The 20,283-nt window shown below is 43.3% G+C and overlaps 2 protein-coding genes across 2 annotated transcripts; one reads left to right on the forward strand and one right to left on the reverse strand.

Moving 5' to 3' along the window:
- Nucleotides 1-92: 92 nt before the first annotated feature.
- On the forward strand, nucleotides 93-14,075 carry LOC308393717 (uncharacterized protein; the record flags this gene model as incomplete). Its single annotated transcript, XM_080877674.1, has 8 exons — nucleotides 93-124; nucleotides 1,593-1,712; nucleotides 2,291-3,048; nucleotides 6,084-6,159; nucleotides 7,199-7,409; nucleotides 11,039-11,130; nucleotides 11,208-11,380; nucleotides 13,357-14,075. 8 exons carry the CDS (start codon nucleotides 93-95, stop codon nucleotides 13,548-13,550), a joined length of 1,656 nt encoding a protein of 551 aa, XP_080733800.1. The 3' UTR covers nucleotides 13,551-14,075.
- Nucleotides 14,076-14,215: 140 nt separating this feature from the next.
- stx6 (syntaxin 6) lies at nucleotides 14,216-20,019 on the reverse strand. The gene is made up of 8 exons (XM_080879121.1): nucleotides 19,821-20,019; nucleotides 18,159-18,328; nucleotides 17,034-17,128; nucleotides 16,829-16,885; nucleotides 16,557-16,685; nucleotides 16,374-16,480; nucleotides 15,900-15,994; nucleotides 14,216-15,622 (listed from the first exon to the last, which is right to left on the reverse strand). Exons 1-8 carry the CDS (start codon nucleotides 19,853-19,855, stop codon nucleotides 15,546-15,548), a joined length of 765 nt encoding a protein of 254 aa, XP_080735247.1. The 5' UTR covers nucleotides 19,856-20,019; the 3' UTR covers nucleotides 14,216-15,545.
- Nucleotides 20,020-20,283: the final 264 nt, after the last annotated feature.

Here is a 20,283-nt window from a genome sequence, read left to right on the forward strand (position 1 = left end):
CATGATCGATAACTCGTAGTTAAATGGAGAGTAGTGTATAAAGCACATGGTGAGTTAAAAGAGGTAAGAGCAGGAGAAGTGCTCACTGCATCATGGGAAACCAGCAGTCTGAGAGTGACGTGCTGTATTGGGGTGATATGGTACTATAAAGTCTTTAAGATAAAATAATGGGCCTGATTATTCAAGACCTTGTATGTGAAGAGAATGATTTTAAATTTTAAATCCATTCTGGATTTAACAGGCAGCCAGTGAAGAGCCAGTATGGGAGTAAAATGCCATTTGTTTCTAGTCCCTGTCAGTACTCTTGCTGAAGCATTTTAAACCAACTGAATGCTTTTCATAGAGTTTTTAGGACATTCTGACAATAACAAATTACACTAGTCCAGCCTGGAAGTAATAAATGCATAAACAAGTTTTTCAGTATTACTCTGAGCCAAGATGTTTCTAATTTTAGAGCTATTGTGCAAATGGAAGAAAGCAGTCATAAATATTTGTATAATGTGCATATTAAAGGGCATATCCTGGTCAAAAACGACACCAAACTTCCACACAGTGTCGCTGGAGGCCAAGGTAATGCCATCCAGAGTAAGAATCTGGTTAGATACCATATTTCTATTTTTAGGGCCAACCACAATAACCTCAGTTTTATCTGAATTTGCCATGGATATGAGAAATGTCCATGGCAAGCAGGAAATTAGATGTGATCCAGGGTTTTGTGTCTGTAAGACATGTACTTTTAGCTTTATAGTCACAGAATAAATGATCTGAACAAGTTCAGAAATGCTTTTAGCCTAAATAATAGAATAGAATAGCTGTTTATTGATATTGTTCATGTACAATATGATTGTAAAACATCTTAATAAAAAGTAGCTTTTATCTCTAGGTAAAATACAACTTTTTAACATCTACCCCTGGGAGATGAACAGGAGAAGTGGCCTGTCTAGGAGTAGACTGTGTGTGTGTGTGTGTATTTTAAAACTATATACAACAATTCTTGGGAACAGGTGGTGGCATCCCTAGTAGCCCTGAAACCATAGAGTTAAACCTGAAGTTACCATGATAACCAAAAACCCTGCCTCTTGCAGAGTTATGACTCTGCTGTGTGTCATGCTGGTAGAGATAACCCGAAAACTGTGAATTTACATCAGCTGTCAGCAGTCTACCCTACCTGCTCAGGTGTATTGACGGCTGACAACATTTCACAAATGAACACTCAGGAACTAAAAGTATAAAAAAGTACTATCAGTGCTACAAGTACACGATTATTACTTGATCATTACATGAGAACAGGTGGAACAGCACACCTGTACATGTTTCAGGACAACATGAAGGAAACTAATTTTTGTTAAAGCACAAAACCTTTTCTACTGTCCTGTTGGAAAATAATGAGGGCCAAAAGTCTGAAAAAGCAGAAATGTCCCCACAGAGTGGGTCAAACACACTGTGCTGATGTAAACAGTCTGTGGGCTCGTCAGTTTAATTAATCCTGACCAGCTGCTCCTGGTAATCCTCCTTCCTCTGTCCCTCTGACCAATCAGAGCACCTGATGTCATCCTCGCTCTTCACCCCTCCTCGTGTGTGTATGTGTTCAGCCTCTTTGTGGTTGACCGGTTGCCGCGGCAGCAGCAGTGTGAGGACGGAGTTCGTATGAAGCGTCGTTGTTTTCCTCTGAGAGGAGACCACAGCCTGCTGACCCCTGACACACACACACTGTGAGTAATACACACATGCATACATGCCGTGAGTAACACACACACACACACACACACACACACACACACACACACACACACACACACACACACACACACACACCATAAGTAACACACACGCCGTGAGTAATATATACACACACACACACACGTTGACTAACGAAGCTCAAACAGTTTTATGAAGAAGCTGTTCTTTAGTTCTGTGCTCTTAATTACATCATTATGACTTGGTGATTAAATTAACTGCAGAGCAGCTGACTGGTCACCGTTACCTTTAGTGACAAACACCTGAATCTTGTTTTACCAGATAATGGGAAAAACTAGAAATGGGTTAAACAAACACTGAAATCAAAACACTAAAGAAGTTATTTTTAAAATATATTTTTCTTCACAAAAATAATAAATTATTTTTAAAAAAAATAAGGCAAAAAAAGATTGTTTTATGATGAAACAAAAAAAATCGATAAATACTAAATAAAGGCTTCACTGACAAATCTGATTTTGTAGATTACAGTTTTATTTTTAACCTTCTCTCTAAAACCATTAAGAATCAGTTTTTACATGTCTCACTATTTCAGCCTGGGGTTGAGGCAATGTGATCAGGTGCAGTCAGGGGGTGTGGCTCCTCTCTCAGGAGGCTCATCCAGCAGCAAACCCAACACCGCGTCGGCCAGGCAGCGGCCAGCAGCATCTCCGACTCGTCGTCTGCGGTTTGAGGATGAGACGGAAAAGGAGGCGGAATCTCGTTACCTGGAGCGACAGCGGCAGAAGAGACAGACGGGGAACTGCGGAGTTGGTGTGGTGATGTCCAAACCAGACTTGAACCTGTACATCAATGGCACGGCGGAGGCAGGGCACGCGGTCGGCAAGCAGCCAAGGGGGCGAACAGTGGTGAGCAGAGCAGGTCAGAATCACACCTGTGAGAGAGGAATAAGATGCGGAGTCAATCTCTGGCAACACTCACCTGGAACTGACAAGAGGGGGAGCCTAAACAGACAGCACCTTAACCTGCGGACTGAACCAATCAGAGAGACCTACATCGGCTCTGTCACCAGTGTGGAAAAGGATGGGGCTTACACACAGGTGAGACGGCAATCAGTGGAGCTAAATGGAGCCCAGGTGACTTTTCATCAAGCCATGCCCTACGCTGGCCTGCCAACCAACCCCTATGCCCCTCACTCAATGGGGCTGTGTACTACCCACCCGCCCAAACTGCACAGAGAGCATCAATTGGGGCCTGAGCCTAGGGAGAGGAGAGGGCGTGAGGTGGAGGAAGATCTGAACAACATGATGAAGAACTCCTCATCCTCCTCAGAGAGGAGCGCAGACACAACAGGTGAGAACTTATCTCCTGAAAAACATTTGCCTACACACTTTGTGTTGAGCTAAGAAATTTACCTGCTAAATCACCACAGTAACTGGTGCTGAAGGCATCGCCTAGTCAGGATCAGGTGATGTTCAGAGTTTGAGTTTAAAATCAGCTGAAGAATTTCCTTTGATTCTTTTATGTGCAGCTTTATGTGCAGTCGATGAAGCTGCGGCAGCTCAGACTGAACATTCCTGTGTTTGTGTGCTGTTGCAGAAAATGTCTAAATGTTGTTCTGCTTGATTATGATCTGCTGCTTAGTCTCTTTCACACTGCTGCAAACACAGAAAACACACCAAGCATAACTGTTCAACAATTTACATTAATTCACGCTGATCTGATTTCCACATCTTCTTAATCACCCTGTGGGACAGGAAGCTTGTATGTTAATGTGGATTCACTGCGATTCAGATCTTAATTTTACCACTCTGTGCCACAAATCACCAGATTAAACAGCTACTGCACCGTTCGTCTCTCAGATTATTTATATTAGAATTTTATGTTCTTTACAGATTTTTATCTCTATTTTTATCATCATCATCTTCTGATAATGGCTCTAACTGGACTGGCAGTAGAGCTGGGCGATATGAGATTTTTTCATATCACGATATGTTTTTTTCATTTCAGGCGATAACGATATCTATCACGATATAAGCCAAATAACTATATTTGTAAGATTTAAATGTGCCGTTGCTCACAAGTAAAATGTGAAATAATCAGCAGCTTGTTTTTATTTAAATATTTATTTCCCATAATAAGTTCAACAGGGTAGATGTACTTAAGGAACATGAGACTTTTTCAGATAAATAAAGGCAAATATTGCAAACTACACAAAAGGCAGCCACTAAAGCGTTTAAGTTTCAAAATAGAACAAACGAAACAGACTAAATTGTCAATTCCACTTAGAAACAAAATATTAATTCTAAAAATAAATCTTAGTTTGTTTTACAGAAGAACAGACAAAACTGACTAACTTTTGTCAATATCAAATAAACTGAGAACTAAAAGGAAATTCTCAATCTCTCCTTGTTGTATAGCTGAGCTTTTCAAACAGTTTTAACAGTTACTTTAGTCTGACAAAAGCCGAATGACGAATTAGCGCTTCCAGTCAGAGACTGAGGCTACGTCCACACGTACACGGGTATTTTTGAAAACGGAGATTTTCCGTTTTCGTTTTAAAAAAATAATCCCGTCCACACATAAAGGCAGAAATGAAGGAAAACGCTGCTATGAACATGCCAAAGCAGCAGGTGGCGCTAGATTCCTAACCGTGCCGAAATGTTGGCCAATCAGAAGTCTAGAAGCCTCGGTGGGAAAAAGTAAACAAAGCTGGGGCATAGAAGCAGAACCGAGTCGTATGTGTGGACGGACAGTAACTGTGTGTATATGTAAGCATTTAAACACTGCAGAGAGTAGAATTAACAGTAACAGTATTGTAGAAATTCATTTCACCGAAACAATAACGTGGCGCACAGTGTGACGCATGCACCAGTTTATTGTATTTCCAGACTTGCTTTCGGCACAATTTACAGTGCACGCTACTCTGTTTTTTGTCAGACTTGAAATAGCCGAAATACCTTCACACTACGGAACTTCTGTGGCTCTTCCGTTCGACAATCTCTCCGGCATTGGAACCATCATCTGTTTTCTCTTAAGGTCACGCTCGGTTGATTTTTCTAGTCGGCACACTCATTTCCTCCATTACGCACTGGCTCCATTACCCGCTGGCTGCTTCCCAAACAAACACACGTGCGGCTTGGCACTTGTGCTGTACGTAACAAGTCACGCGACGTGATGCTGCGGCTGTGATTGGTTCGGCTCTGCGCTACTTAATTTGGATTGGCTGACCTTCTTTTTTTTTTTCTTTTTTCTTGAGGACAAGAGCGGCGAGGTCTATCGCGATAGCTTAATTTCTCTATCGAGTCAAAGTTATATCGCGATACATATCGTTATCGTTCTATCGCCCAGCTCTAACTGGCAGGACTCACAGATATTATTTAGTGCAGAGTGTTATGATATTTTGATACCACGGTTAGCATTTACAGAAGATTGTTTTATACAGGAAAACTGTTACTCAATAAGGCCTATTTACTAGTTGTTTTTCTCTTTCTCTCTGACCCAAGAATTAATGTGTAAGACTCACAGGCTGGTACCCCAAGGTCGAAAACACCACAGAGACGAGACCACTTCCTTACTCCCATCCTCCCTTCCTTATCTCTTAGAAAAAGGCTCGTTAAAGGCCAGGTGGTTTGTTTCAGAATTCACTAATGAAAGAACTCTGTATTCTGTGTATTTTGCTGGGATGATCATAAATTGTAGCTGAGCTGATAAACTACACACAGGATACTTCTTTGCTCACAAGGCAGGAAGACGTTTCCTTATTTGGTCTGTACCGGTTTGAACTGGGAAAGCTGACACACGAACCTTTTTTCATCTATATAAGCTGTTATGTACTAAATAAACCTTTGAGTCGATTGGGAAGGCAACCTAAAGCAGTCTCTGTTTTCTTGTTCTCCCAAGCTGCTCCCGAGCTCGTACTAACACGCTGAATGGCATACCTGAGTGTTACTTTAAATAATTAGGAATCTTAGAAGGAAAGGACAGAACTCTGCTTATCGCTCACGCCACGGAGGAAACCCGGGACGGCAATTTCCTTCACAGAGGAAGAGTCACAAGACATATGAAATGCCCATTTTTATGTGAGCGCACTCAGAGCCTGAAGCCCAGTTTAACAGAGAAAGTTGATAACCAGTATGCTGACACCCATCATCTCTGACTGGGATTTTAAGTTTTGTTGAGCCAGCTAACACAGCAAAAGCCTGGATATCTTGAACTTCCTTGTACCTTCTGTTGTACCTCTAAACATAAACATGAGGCTACCATAAATCATTTTATTTAATCTGTGAGCAGTTTGTTTGGCCTCCAGAGTTCACTGCAGAGCTGCACATGATATCACATGCGCCTCTAAACACACCTTAACCTCTAGATTTCTAATTTGTTTACAGCTGAGAGTCATCCCCCGCCCACCTCAGAGCCAATGAGAGCAGAGCTCCACCAACTTGACGTTTCACTTCCTCCACAGTGAGTTTGTGTGATTTCATTGACAGCTGGTCAAGGAGATGAGCGTCACACCTGGATTCATGTGTTTCATGAGTTTAGTTGCAGCAGCCTAACTGATCGCTTATTTGGTTTAATTGTGTTTTGATCACATGCTCATCCCCGCTATTCAATTCAACTCAATTTTATTTATTCATCACCAAATCACAACAGTTGCCTCAAGGCGGATATTGTAATGTAGATTACATACAGAGAAAAACCCAACAATCATATGACCCCCTATGAGCAGGCACTTTGGCGACAGCGGGAAGGAAAAACTCCCTTTTAACAGGAAGAAACCCCAGCAGAGGGAGGCGCCATCTGCCGCGACTGGTTGGAGTGAGAGCAGCAAGACAGGATAAAAGACATGCTGTGGAAGAGAGCCAGAGATTAATAACAAGTATGATTCAATGCAGAGAGGTCTATAATGTATAATGTAAATGTGTGGACCTCCACAATTAACCTTAGTGTGTAAAAAGGACTCTCCATTTACATGAACAAATTGGAGTCTATTAGACAGATATGATACAACCCACTGCAGCGCAGTACCTGTAATACCTACAGCATGCTCTAATCAATCATTTTAACAGAAAATTATGGTCACAACAGTATTGAACACTGCACTGAGGTCCAGCAGGACAAGTACAGAGATGAGTCCACTGTCAGAGGTCAGAGGTCAGTAATGGTTTAACTACAGCCGATTATTAGAGATAGATTGATCATATTAACTCATTCACTGCCAGCCATTGGCAGTGAATGAGTTAAACCCATTGACTCATTCACTGCAATTGACGGCTATAGACGTCAATGGCAGTGAATGAGTTAAAGATTGAAGCATTAATTAATGGCAGGACTTCTTTCAACAGTCTTGTAGGAATGGGGTCTAAAAGACACGTTGATGATTTAGAGGAAGCAATTACTGAAGTTAACTCAGAAAGATCAATACACTGTTTAAATCCAGCTGTGATCTCAGGTGTTTCCAGGTGAGGTGTCATGTGGCTGATCTCATTGATCTGTGTTGCAGTTTAAGCAGCAGAGAAGATTCCTCCCGTCTTTCTCTGCGACGTTTTTTCTCCACCGTCACACTGAGCAGGACTCGAACCAGCAGCCTCGACCGCCTCTGCTCACGGACCCATGAGCGAACCCACCCCTCCCTCGCTGACTCCACCTCCTCAATTTCCAGGAACTCCTCCAGCCTGGTGAAGAAAACTTTATCTGTTGAGTCGCTCAGTGTGGTGAGAACATGAATTATACATCTATCTATCTATCTATCTATCTATCTATCTATCTATCTATCTATCTATCTATACATACATACATACATACATACATACACACATATATATATATATATATATATAGCAGCTGGATAGCGTAGTGGTTAAACTACACGCCTTTGGAACAGAGGATCGCAAGTTCGATTCCTGCCTGGGGCGTCTGTATCCAGTAAGGGTCCTAAGGCTAGACCCCCTATGCTAAGCAAGCCTACCGCAGACATGAGCGAGACAGATAAATATGAAGGCATGCCGGCTCGGACGTCGCCCGGATCAACAAGGTCCGCGTCAGGTGTTGAGGAACCAGGGCACCCTGACGAAAAGTGGGCTACTGGAACAAGAAGGCATCGGTGGGCAAGGGACGAAAACAGGGCGTTGTTGGAATGCTACTACGCAAGTAACCCCGGCGGAAGGGGCTACATGAATAGGATGAGGGACCTATGGATTCTTCGATACCCAACATCCACAATGACAGCGAAACAACTAGTAGCTCAGTGTTCCAACATTCGAAAGAAGGGACTCACAGCTAGAGATTGACGAGGTACAACACAAATGCTACGGCAAGGAGGAGTCAGGACGCCAGGTCAGGGGGGAGATATCATCACCCCCACCCGAGATTGGGTACATAGCCCCAAGTGCGATAGGAGAAGGATCGTTGAGTGCGAGAGGAACTGACCTGAAAAATAGGATCATGGCCAAGCTTGAAACCTGGATCCCCCGTAGCCGGTTACCAAGATTACGTGAAGTACCCTCAGAAGGTCTGCTAGATGATGTTAATGCAGCACTACGGGCAATACCTACAACCACGATTACCGACACTAACAAGCTGATCTACAATACGGCAGCAGTGATCAGTGAGATGCTTGGCTACAAGTTGAACAGCCACAAGGGGCAGTACCCTCCATGGAGAAGGAGGCTAGAGGGCAAGATCAAAGTAGCACGGAGGGAGGTTAGCCAACTAACAGAGTTGCAGAAAGGTGCGACAAATAAGGTGCCTAAGAAATACAGCAAGCTGTCCATACCTGAGGCCTTGGAAACTGCCAAGCAAAGACTCACAGCCTTGGCCAGCCGCTTGAGGAGGTACACCAGAGAGATAGAAGGCAGGAGAATAAACCAGCTGTTCTCCACAGAACCAGCAAAGGTGTACTCTCAGTGGCAAGGGAACAATAAGAGAACAGCACCACCAAGGCTGGAGACGGAGCAATACTGGAAGAGCATATGGGAGAAGGACGCAACCCATAACGGCAATGCTCAGTGGCTAGAGGATCTGATGGCAGACCACAGCGACCTCCCTGAACAGGGTCCAGTAACCATCACAGTGGCAGATATCCAAGAAAGGGTCTCCAGTATGAAGAGTTGGACAGCACCAGGGCCCGACATGGTTCACGCCTACTGGCTGAAGAAGCTGACTGCACTCCACGAGCGTCTGGCAGCACAAATGAACCAGCTGCTAGTTAACGAGAGACACCCGGAATGGCTAACTGAAGGCCGGACGGTCCTGATCCCCAAGGACCCCAAGAAGGGACCGGTCCCCTCCAACTACCGACCAATAACCTGCCTCAGTACTACATGGAAGCTCCTGTCAGGCATCATATCGGCTAAGATGAACAGGCACATGGGTCAATACATGAGCGGGACACAGAAAGGAATTGGCAAGAATACCAGAGGTGCAAAACACCAGCTACTGGTAGACAGAACAATCAGCCGAGACTGCAAGACCAGACTGACCAACCTGTGCACTGCCTGGATTGATTACAAGAAGGCCTATGACTCAATGCCCCACAGCTGGATACTGGAATGCCTAGAATTGTACAAGATCAATGGGACCCTAAGAGCCTTCATCAGGAACTCAATGGGGATGTGGCGTACAACACTAGAGGCCAACTCCAAGCCCATAGCACAAGTTACCATCAAGTGCGGGATCTACCAAGGAGATGCTCTGTCCCCACTGCTGTTCTGCATAGGCCTGAACCCCCTCAGTGAGATCATTAACAAGACTGGCTACGGATACCGACTACGGAACGGAGCAGTTGTCAGCCACCTCCTGTACATGGATGACATCAAGCTGTATGCCAAGAGTGAACGAGACATCGATTCACTGATCCACACTACCAGGCTATACAGCAATGACATTGGAATGTCGTTCGGACTGGAGAAGTGTAGTCGGATGGTAACAAAGAGAGGGAAGGTAGTCAGAACTGAGGGGATTGAACTACCAGAAGGCAACATTGCAGACATAGAGGACAGTTACAAGTACCTGGGGATCCCGCAGGCAAATGGGAACCATGAAGAGGCCGCTAGAAAGGCTGCAACCACCAAGTACCTGCAGAGGGTCAGGCAAGTCCTGAGGAGTCAGCTGAATGGTAAGAACAAGATCCGGGCCATCAACACATACGCCCTGCCCGTGATCAGGTACCCTGCTGGGGTAATAGGCTGGCCAAAGGAGGAGATAGAAGCCACTGACATAAAGACAAGAAAGCTCCTGACCATGCATGGAGGGTTTCACCCCAAGTCCAGCACCCTGAGGCTGTACGCTAAGCGGAAGGAAGGGGGCCGGGGACTGGTGAGTGTCAGCACCACAGTCCAGGATGAGACAAGGAACATCCAAGAATACATTGGGAAGATGGCCCCAACTGACCGAGTGCTCAGTGAATACCTCAGGCAGCAGAAACCCAAGAAAGAGGAGGGAGACGAGGAACCATCATGGAAGGACAGGCCCCTGCACGGTATGTACCACCGGCAGATAGAGGAGGTGGCTGATATCCAGAAATCCTACCAGTGGCTGGACAAAGCTGGACTGAAAGACAGCACAGAGGCACTAATCATGGCAGCACAAGAACAAGCTCTGAGTACAAGATCCATAGAGGCTGGGGTCTATCACACCAGGCAAGACCCCAGGTGCAGGCTGTGTAAAGATGCCCCAGAGACAATCCAGCACATAACAGCAGGGTGCAAGATGCTAGCAGGCAAGGCATACATGGAACGCCATAACCAAGTGGCCGGCATAGTGTACAGGAACATCTGTGCCGAGTATAACCTAGAAGTCCCGAGGTCAAAATGGGAGATGCCCCCAAGGGTGGTGGAGAATGACCGAGCTAAGATCCTGTGGGACTTCCAGATACAGACGGACAAAATGGTGGTGGCTAACCAACCGGACATAGTGGTGGTAGACAAACAGAAGAAGACGGCCGTAGTGATCGATGTAGCGGTTCCGAATGACAGCAATATCAGGAAGAAGGAACACGAGAAGCTGGAGAAATACCAAGGGCTCAGAGAAGAGCTCGAGAGGATGTGGAGGGTGAAGGTAACGGTGGTCCCCGTGGTAATCGGAGCACTAGGTGCGGTGACTCCCAAGCTAGGCGAGTGGCTCCAGCAGATCCCGGGAATAACATCGGAGATCTCTGTCCAGAAGAGCGCAGTCCTGGGAACAGCTAAGATACTGCGCAGGACCCTCAAGCTCCCAGGCCTCTGGTAGAGGACCCGAGCTTGAAGGATAAACCGCCCGCAGGGGCGTGCTGGGTGTTTTTATATATATATATATATATATGGTGAGACTACTTCTTTAACCTATCTGTTTCCTGTCTGTTCAGCAGGAAGTACCACTTTTCCAGTCAAGAAAGTCATCTTTGGAGCTGAAGAAGAAGAAAGATCGTTCTGCGAACTATAAACCAGCTGCTGAACAGTAAGACACACACTTCTCTTTTCTACCCTGATACTCAGACCAGCCCATCACAGCCTACCCACCTGTTTGTCTCTCAGGTCCTTACCTGGTAGTCTTGGCGTCGAAGACATCAGTTGTCCCTCTTCAGTTTGCTCTGTTGGGCGGATTCTTCAGATTTGCCCTGATGGGACATTTTTATTGGAGCTTAAGCGACCAGTGGGTCAGACGTTTGGCTTCATCATCAGCAGAGGAAGAGGACGACGTGACACTGGTACTAACTCTACCGACACTTCCCCTAATACTTAATATATATAAGTATTTTTCACCTTACTAAATGGTAAATGGCCTGTATTTGTATAGCGCTTTTACTAGTCCCCCTAGGGACCCCAAAGCGCTTTACACACCCAGTCATCCACCCACACATTCACACACTGGTGGAGGCAAGCTACAGTTGTAGCCACAGCTGCCCTGGGGCAGACTGACAGAAGCGAGGCTGCCATATCACGCCATCAGCCTTTCTGGCCAACACCAGTAGGCAGTAGGTGAAGTGTCTTGCCCAAGGACACAACGACCGAGACTGTCGAACCGGCAACCTTTCGATTACAAGGCGAACTCCCAACTCTTGAGCCACGATCGCCCCACTGATACTACTGATATCATCTTAAATACTACTCACATTACTAAATATATCGACTCACTAATATGCTGGGGTCAGGGAGATTCTATCTGGGGACTTTATTGTCCTGCTGTGGAACAGTGACAGTAATGTAGAAAATGACAGTTCCCACAATGAAATGAGCGTGCGGCACCACCAATAGATCACAAAGCACATCACTGCCTGATGAGCCAGTCACAGCTGTTCCTTGCACCATGCAGCTTGAAGTTTCCTGGATGTACTCCAGGAAAATGACACTGCATTAAACAACTGCACAAGGATTGGATCACTGCCACATTTGTCCCGCCTTTCCACACAATTTAATTTGTTCTGATTGGATCTCATTTTTATTTATTTTTTTCAAAAGTATAAATACATTTCATCATAGTTTTTGTCCTTGTGCATCAGTTTTTAATTAATTACCATGTTGTATTGTCAGGAAAAAAAACGGTTATCGACAAAAACTATGCCGAAAACTATAGGTCAAAAAATGTAACAGATTGAGTGTATGTAAGCATCACAAATAAAACTACAATGTTTGGAAGACTTGTGTTAAACATTCCTTACACTGTTTAAATAAAGAAAAAAACTACATTTTTATAGAGGGGTTAATAATTCTTTCCATGTAAGTGTGAGAATTTTAAAATGAATTCTAAAGTCAACTGGGACCCAATGTAAAGAAAATAAAATGCAGGTAATGTGAGCTGGCATCCCAGAGTGTTTCAGGAGTCTGGCTGCAGCATTCATTATTGCTTGGAGGCATAACAGAGATAATTTGTCCATGCCCATAAAGAGAGCATTTCAATAATCTAAGTGTGATGATACAAATGCATGAACAATTTTCTTCATTTCAGAGGAGGCAACTATAGCTTGCAATTTAAAAATGTTCCTTAAATGGAAGAAACAGGAATGGGAGATCAATTTTATATGTGAGTCCAAGGTCAAGGATGAATAACATACAACACCAGAGGCCATAAGAAGATCATTTATAACCTCCACTAAAGCTGTCTCTGTACTGTGAGGAACTCTGAAACCTGACTGAAACTCTTGAAATAAAAGATTCCTCTGCAGATAATCATTTGGCTGTTTGGCAACTACTCTTTCAAAAACAATTTAGGTGAAATGAAGGTTGGAGATTGACTTATATTTAGCTAAGACAGCTGGGTCAAGTGATGACTTTTTAAGTAACGGTTTAACTACTGCCAGCTTTGAGCAGTCTTTTAGGAATGGGGTCTAAAGACATGCTGATCATTTGGAGGAAGTAATTATTGAAATAAAGTTAGAAAAATAAAAATAAAAACTCTAAATAAATATCAACAGTATTGAAAGTAGCTGTGTATGTTATGAATAATTTTGTTTTGCAATAGTTAACATTTTATTTGTGAAGAAGTTCATGAAGTCATTACTAGTTAATGTTAAAGGAATGGTTGGCTCAACAGTGCTCTGACTTCTTGTCAGCCTGGCTACAGTGCTGAAGAGAAACCTTGTTCTTTTTTTCTTCAATCAGTGATAAATAGTAAGACGTTCTAGCTTTATGAGGGCTTTTTTTTTTATAGAGCAACAAACTACTAACAGTTTGATGTACATTACAGGTGTGTATATAGAAGACATGAACAGCAGCACTGGGAAGCTGTATGCTGGCCTGCTGGCTATTGGAGATGAGATCCTGGAAGTCAACGAGGAGAAGGTGGCCTGCCTCAGTCTGGACCAGGTGACAAACCTCCTGATCAAGAACCAGTCTGTCACCATTCGGGTCCTTCGACACCAGAGGACACGTTCAGAGTGACAACCACACTGCCTGACTGAAGAACCAGTTGCCGACACTGAACCTGACTCACCTGTTTATGGCAGTAACAGAGTTAAAGCAAAACTGCAGTCTATGTCTTACACTTTCTCATGATGAGAAGCTTCTTGTTTCCTGTTAAATCACTTTGACTTGCTGGTGTGAATATTTGTTTAATGCCATGCAGTATTTGTCCTCTGAGCTGATACTGTTTTTTTGTTTTTTCAATTTTATTTTATTATTATATTAATAATATTATTGGTTTTTTTTCATGAAGTAGCTTGGTTTTTTATTTTGTCTGTGTTTGTTTTGCTTTTGTTAAAGAAAAAGAAAAATATTGTTTAAAAACAAGCTGGAACCTGCCAAAAGAAAATTATTCAAAGTGAAAAACTCATTGGTCAATAATTGAAATCAGTCAGACTGGATTAAAATGTACCTTAATCAAATGGTCAAAGTCTGTTTTCTTTTCTTTTCTTTATTGAATAAAAAAAAAAAAAAGCTCGAGACATATCATACCATCGGTCACCAGATAATACTTTTATCAATCACTGATCTGTAACAGCTTTCTCCATTCGGACACTCATTATTTATTCTTGTTTAGTGTGAGGAATAAAGTTTTGCGGAAACATGAGCAGTCTGGTTAATCTTTAGTGTAAAAGCAGGTGAAATTTTAGGTTTGTCACAATCTTTATTTCAGTTTGTTTTGCGTTTCAGTCAGACATCAGAACACTGAGATCATTTATTCAGGAAACATTTTAGCGGCCCCAGGAGAATTGCCACCGTCACGCCGTACCATAAACCCGATATCTAGGACAATGTGACTGGCTGTTGCTGCCGTCATCCATTTTCATGTTTTAACTAACTTGCTCACCAGCCTTCAGAATAGTACACTAAAGGAGCCACAGGAAGTCATCCACAGGTCAATAAGTCACTCAATATGCTGCACATGTGATAAATACAGGAAACAGAAATAAAAAAGACAACAAAATAAAACGGTTTCAGTCAAAAAACAAAACAGGAATTTTAGTGTTTCTACTTTAGCTGTAAAGTACTGCCATGAAGTTCAAACTGAACTAAACCAGTTTGAACTGAACTAAATGTGAGTTAAATTAAAATTAGTATTCAACACAACTGGATAAAAGTGTCTTTAAAGTGGACCTGCTCTCCTCACTTCCTGTCGTGTGTCTCCTGCTCCTGTGACGGATGTTTGTATTAAAGTTTCTAATAATTAGGTCACAGTGCATACCCTCCTGAGAACCAGCCTATTCATCATTTCCTCTCTAATGTACATTTGTTTTTGGTCTATATGTTTTGAATTATTTGTTCTACCCTACTAAGTCCTGACGTACTAAATAGAGGACATCCTGGGCTTTCCATTGAGATCTCATGTGTCTGGGTGGCCTCTTTTAGCTCCAAAAAGGAAGGAAATCACAAAAAGATTCCTTTTTCCTTGTTTCTCAGGAGGATATAGTTTTCCCTGTGAGCCAAGAGCTCAGACTGCTCTCAACATTTTTTCTATTCTTGAATCTGGAAGATGCCACAGAGAGAGGATAGAAGCCCCACCCACCTGCTGTTCATACCTTCTGTTTATGAGGGGCAGCCAATAAGACTGTCTTGAAGTGTTGGAGGATAAATTGAGGGGCTGCACCAAGGCCTAGTATCAAATAAAAGAAGGATTACTTTGAGCTGTGACTCACGCAAAGCTACTGTGCAAAGGAGCAGAATAAGTCCACATTAAACTCGAGTGAAACTTGTTATTTTCAGTTTTAAATAAAAAGAACAACCAATCAAAACCACACCAAACATGACCTTTGACCTCTGAGGTGGTTCTAACAGTTAAACACTCAAGGAACCAAAAGTGCTGTTCACTCCCGATCAGCAGGAAGAGTCCATTAGAGTCTAAATAAAGTTCAGCACAGTCCAAAGAATGTTCAGTAGAGTATAAATGGAGTCCAGTAAACGGGATTAAGATTTCATGTCGATAGGTGGAGGCATTGATCAGAGTATAAAGAAAAGGAGAATGATGATGAAGAGGATGGTAAGCAGCACGCCGATGGCACACCACTGACGACGATCTGCAAACACACAGAGTTAATAAGATGAGTACAGGTGAGTGCACCTCATTAATACAGGTAGTCACACTGACTCCAGCTCAGTTCAATCCGCAGAGGGAAGAACTACAGCAAGATCAATAATTCCATCATCATCATCAATAAATCCAAATCAGCTTAAAGCTACAAAATTTCCTGCCCTAATTGATCATTTCTGATTCATCAGCTCTGAACATCTAAAACCCTGCCCACCCCTCTGAGTTAACTCATATCTTGTTTCATGTGCTGTTGGGCAGATTACCGCTGGTCATGTGGGACACCTTGGCGAGCTTCTTCATTACGTTGTCCAGTTTGGACTGAGTGTTGTCCATCTCATGGCCAAAGTCATCCAACATCCTGCAGGAAGGACATCAGTAAGTCTCTGACAGGTGCCTCCACTCCCCCCTCACCTCTTTGCTTATTACAGGCCAAATAAAGTTCCAGTTCAATTAAATTTTATTTGGAAATTACTATATCAGAAACTAAAAGCTGTCTGAAGCTTTTTCATATACAAAAGAGCAGACAATGAGCCGCTATGGTGAGGAGCAAGAACAGGAAGTGACCTTTAATCGTCACATAAAAAAAAACACAACAACAAAAACAAACATAATGCCTTTGAGAAAGCACCGACATAGGGATCACAGGAACTTTAGTTTACCGAATCACCTTTACCACTCTGACATTTTGTAGTCACATGACGTTCCCACCCACCCCTCTTACTACACTCGGTTCTTACACGGCCTGCTCATCCAGCTCCATGCCGATTCGCTCCGACATGTTCTTCAGGACTCCGATGGTTCCCGACACAAGTTCCAGCTGCTCATCCTGCTGCTCCGCAATCAGCTACCAGAGACAGGAAACACTTTAGCGGCATTGTAAAGGTGGAAAACTTGTTTAGGTTTCTCAGGTGTTCTTGTACCTGCTGCTGGACCTGCTGTTCCTCGATGATCTGAGAGTTAGCGTTCTGTAGCTGGTGGTCCAGTCGGCTGTACTTATCTGCACCAGGCTGCCATATGGGGCCCTGAGCACCACGTTCACCCAGCAGAGCCTGAAGGTCACAACAACAGTTACACGTGCACCAAGACCAGGTATACAGGAGGACCCCAAGAGGATCCAACTGAGATCTTGTGGTGCCCTGAAGGTTCTGCAGTCTCGGGTAATGGATCACCCGTAGGCAGGTGTGACAGTTACCTGTTTGTTCTTTCGGTCAGAAGCAGCAGGTGGAATCGACATCTGAGCTTTCATTTCCTGCAAAACAAACACAGCAGCAAATCAAATCGATCAATTCTGGACATCTCAGGTAATCAATCACCTGAACGATCTACCTTGTAAATTATTAGAATATGACTGGGTCCTTCTGTCTGAGCCATTGATCTCCTGTTGTCAATAAAGTTACCTTGACGGCAACCCGCATGCTGTTGATGAAGGCCTTCCTCTTAGACAGCTCGGCAGCATCCAGGTTGAACTTCTTTGGGTTCGACTCGACAATACGTAAACTTACCGTTAAGAAGAATTATCTTATTTTCATATAAAACATGTTACATAATGACAATGTTGGTGACGTGACCTCAACTCAGGGGTGGCATGTAGCCCCCTAATGCATGCTAAAGATGAAAGTAAAACCTAGTTCAGCTCAGAGAGCATATTTAACAAAATAAGAAACACATTTTAATATATTAGCTGAAGTTAATGACGAAAAATCACAACAACAGTTGCTTTATAGTGTTAGGTTAGGTAAAGGCCCGAGAAAACTGAAAAAAACCCAACAATCAGACGACCTATGTGCACGCACTTGGCGACAGTAGAAAGGTGGAGGTTTCTTCCTTTTAACAGAAGGAAACCTCCAGCAGAACCATGCTCAGTGAGGGGTGGCCTTCTGAGAGATCAGTTAGGGATGAGGGGATGAAGACAGAACCATGCTGTGGAACAGAGCCAGAGAAGCAAAAAGAAAAGTTTGAAGCCTAACCCTAATCTTAAAAGTAGAAATAGTGTCTGTCTCCTGAATCAAAACTAGAAGCTGGTTCCATAGAAGAGGGACCTGTTCTAATAAATTCAACACGATCACTTACTCTGTCTTCACAATCAGTGATTGATTGGAGCCAATTTCAGTGTTTGTAAATATGTAATTAATGATTACTAATTGATTGATCTGCTCTCAGCATGTACGAGGAAACGGGTGTCAATCAGCAGCTTCAGATGCAGTGGGAGGGGAGGAGTCTGTTAACCCTCCTCTTCTTCATTAAATTGTCATCAAACAGACTCTAACCATTTATGAACCAATCAAATTGCTCCATCTCACCTTGTGCACCAGGTCTATGTGAAGATTTACAAACAAAACTGTCTTCACTGTCCAGGGTTTTGAGGTGATACACATCTCCTCTTCTTCTTCATTCTTTCTTTTTCCACAGCTGAACGAATCAGCCAATATCAGATGCTCTAATCATAAAACTGTATTCACCTTTCCAGTACGCCTGTATATACACCTGTGCGTGTTTCTGCTGGCTTCACATTTGAAGGATATTGATTGTCTCGTCAAGGTCCTCTAGGTCCCACTCGATGGAGCGCAGGCTGTTCCTCAGCTCATTGGTCGTCCAGTCTATCTCCTCCTTGGAGGCTCCGCCTCCCTCCACCATCAGTTCGCTCCATCTATGATGGAGGCTCTGAGCAGCGTTGACTGCTTTCTGCACCTCGCTAAAAAAACAAAACAAAAACAAAAAAACAAACAGGTGAAGTTGAGCTTCAGAGGAACCTTAATAGCACAAACCAGAAACAGAACCAGGTCTATCTGCTGCAGGGTGTTTTCATGTGACGTAAGGTAACTGGAAAACTAAATAAATACAAAACTGGAGGGTCAACTTTATGGATCGTTTACTGATCAGTGTTTAAATGTCCAGCAACAATTTCAGTCAAATCTGCACAGCCACCCGGTTGTTATTTTACAGAGCCAAGGAATCAAAATGTTTTTAAAATCACATGGCTCACTATCTGTACTCTGCCATGTCCCCCATTCTCCATGCAAAATATAAAAAAGAAGAAAACATGTGAAGGAACTGATTATGTCAAAACAAAAAGCTACTTATAGAAAGGAACCTATTAGGGTGAAGTAATGTTACACCTGTAAACAGGTTATATATCACTGATCAATAAAATCAAACATCTCATCTGTAACGTTCAAACAGGCTGAAATCAGAAGCGATATAAGCACAAGCTGTGGTCCTGTGTGTGAATCAGGAGGAGATACAGGTGTTCCCTCATGTGACAAGTGATTAAGGTGCTTGAGAGGCCAGCCTCGCCCACCTGAGATCAGAGGTGAAAACGTCTTAAGCCTCTGAAGTTTGCACAGTGTATTATACAATCATCATGGAGGTCACTTTCATTTAACATGATGCAGTTGCTGCTGTGTGGTGGTTTATACGTTCAAGGAGACACAGTTCACTTTGGGATTCATTGGGAACATCATGAGAGAACACACACCACACCCCTCACAGATCACTGAGGAGGAGCATCATAAAAGTTGGAGACACCAAGAGACCATAGAAAGTGATCAGGAGAGCGTTCTGCGATTGGCTGCAGACACTATAAAGCTGTGGTGGAAACGAAGCCAGTGCACAAAGTGTTCTCCACCACGGATCATCCTGATCTCGCCTGCTGCACAAACTGCTTCACCTCCACAACATACAGGAGGTCTGTGACTCTCTGATAAACATACACCTATCTGGAAATGTCATCATTACTATTAATAACAATATTATTATTATTCACCCACTCATTCATTAATTCTCTGTCGCCTATCCAAATGTTATTATTATATTATTTTAATTGTTGCTGTTTCAGCTTCATTCCACCTGCTCCAAACAGAAGCTGGTAAATTTGATCTAAATAGAGTCTCTCACTCTTTCTCATCATCATCATCGTGGTACACACAGACTGTCTAAAACACCTCCTAAAACTTTAATCTGATAAAAAACACACAAAGCTAACAGGCTAACATGCTAATAAACTAACTGTGAAGACACGTTTATGTTAACGTTAGCACGTTAGTTGCCGTGAATCTGCTCCGGCACACACGTCGGTCTCACTATTGACGGAAACAGATCAACGATCAGATCGATTATGGATCAGCTATCACCTGTCCGCAGGCTAATGTTAGCTGCTAGCCCTGTGTTAGCGACGCGGTTCTGACCCTTTGACGACGAAGAACGGGTCTTCCATGGACATCCCGCCGGCTCTGCTCACTCCATCACCCACTTTCTCGTAACCGAATCCGCGGATTCTGATTTCCGCCGGTCCGTCCTCACGAAGCCGCTAACGGAGCCGCTAACAGGCTTTGTTTACGCGTAGCACCGGAAACAGCTCCGCGATGGCACTCTTCTTCTTCTTCTTCTTCTTCTCCGACTCTTACTACAGTTTCCAAACAAGAAAACAGTGCCACCAGCAGTTGCGGGGAAATAACATTTAATTGCAATATTATACAGTGGTCCCTCGCGATTCACCTTTCGCGGAATCGGTGTTTCGCGGATTTTTTTTTTTTTTGTGTGTGCAATTTTGCATGATTTATTTTATTTTATTTTTTTAAAGCGCATTGTGTTCTCCGTCCTGATTGGCTGTAGATCATTGATTGTCAATCAATCTCGTGCCGTGGTCCT

The sequence above is a fragment of the Rhamphochromis sp. 'chilingali' genome (assembly GCF_963969265.1).
Source record: "Rhamphochromis sp. 'chilingali' genome assembly, chromosome: 3".
Lineage (NCBI taxonomy): Eukaryota > Metazoa > Chordata > Actinopteri > Cichliformes > Cichlidae > Rhamphochromis > Rhamphochromis sp. 'chilingali'.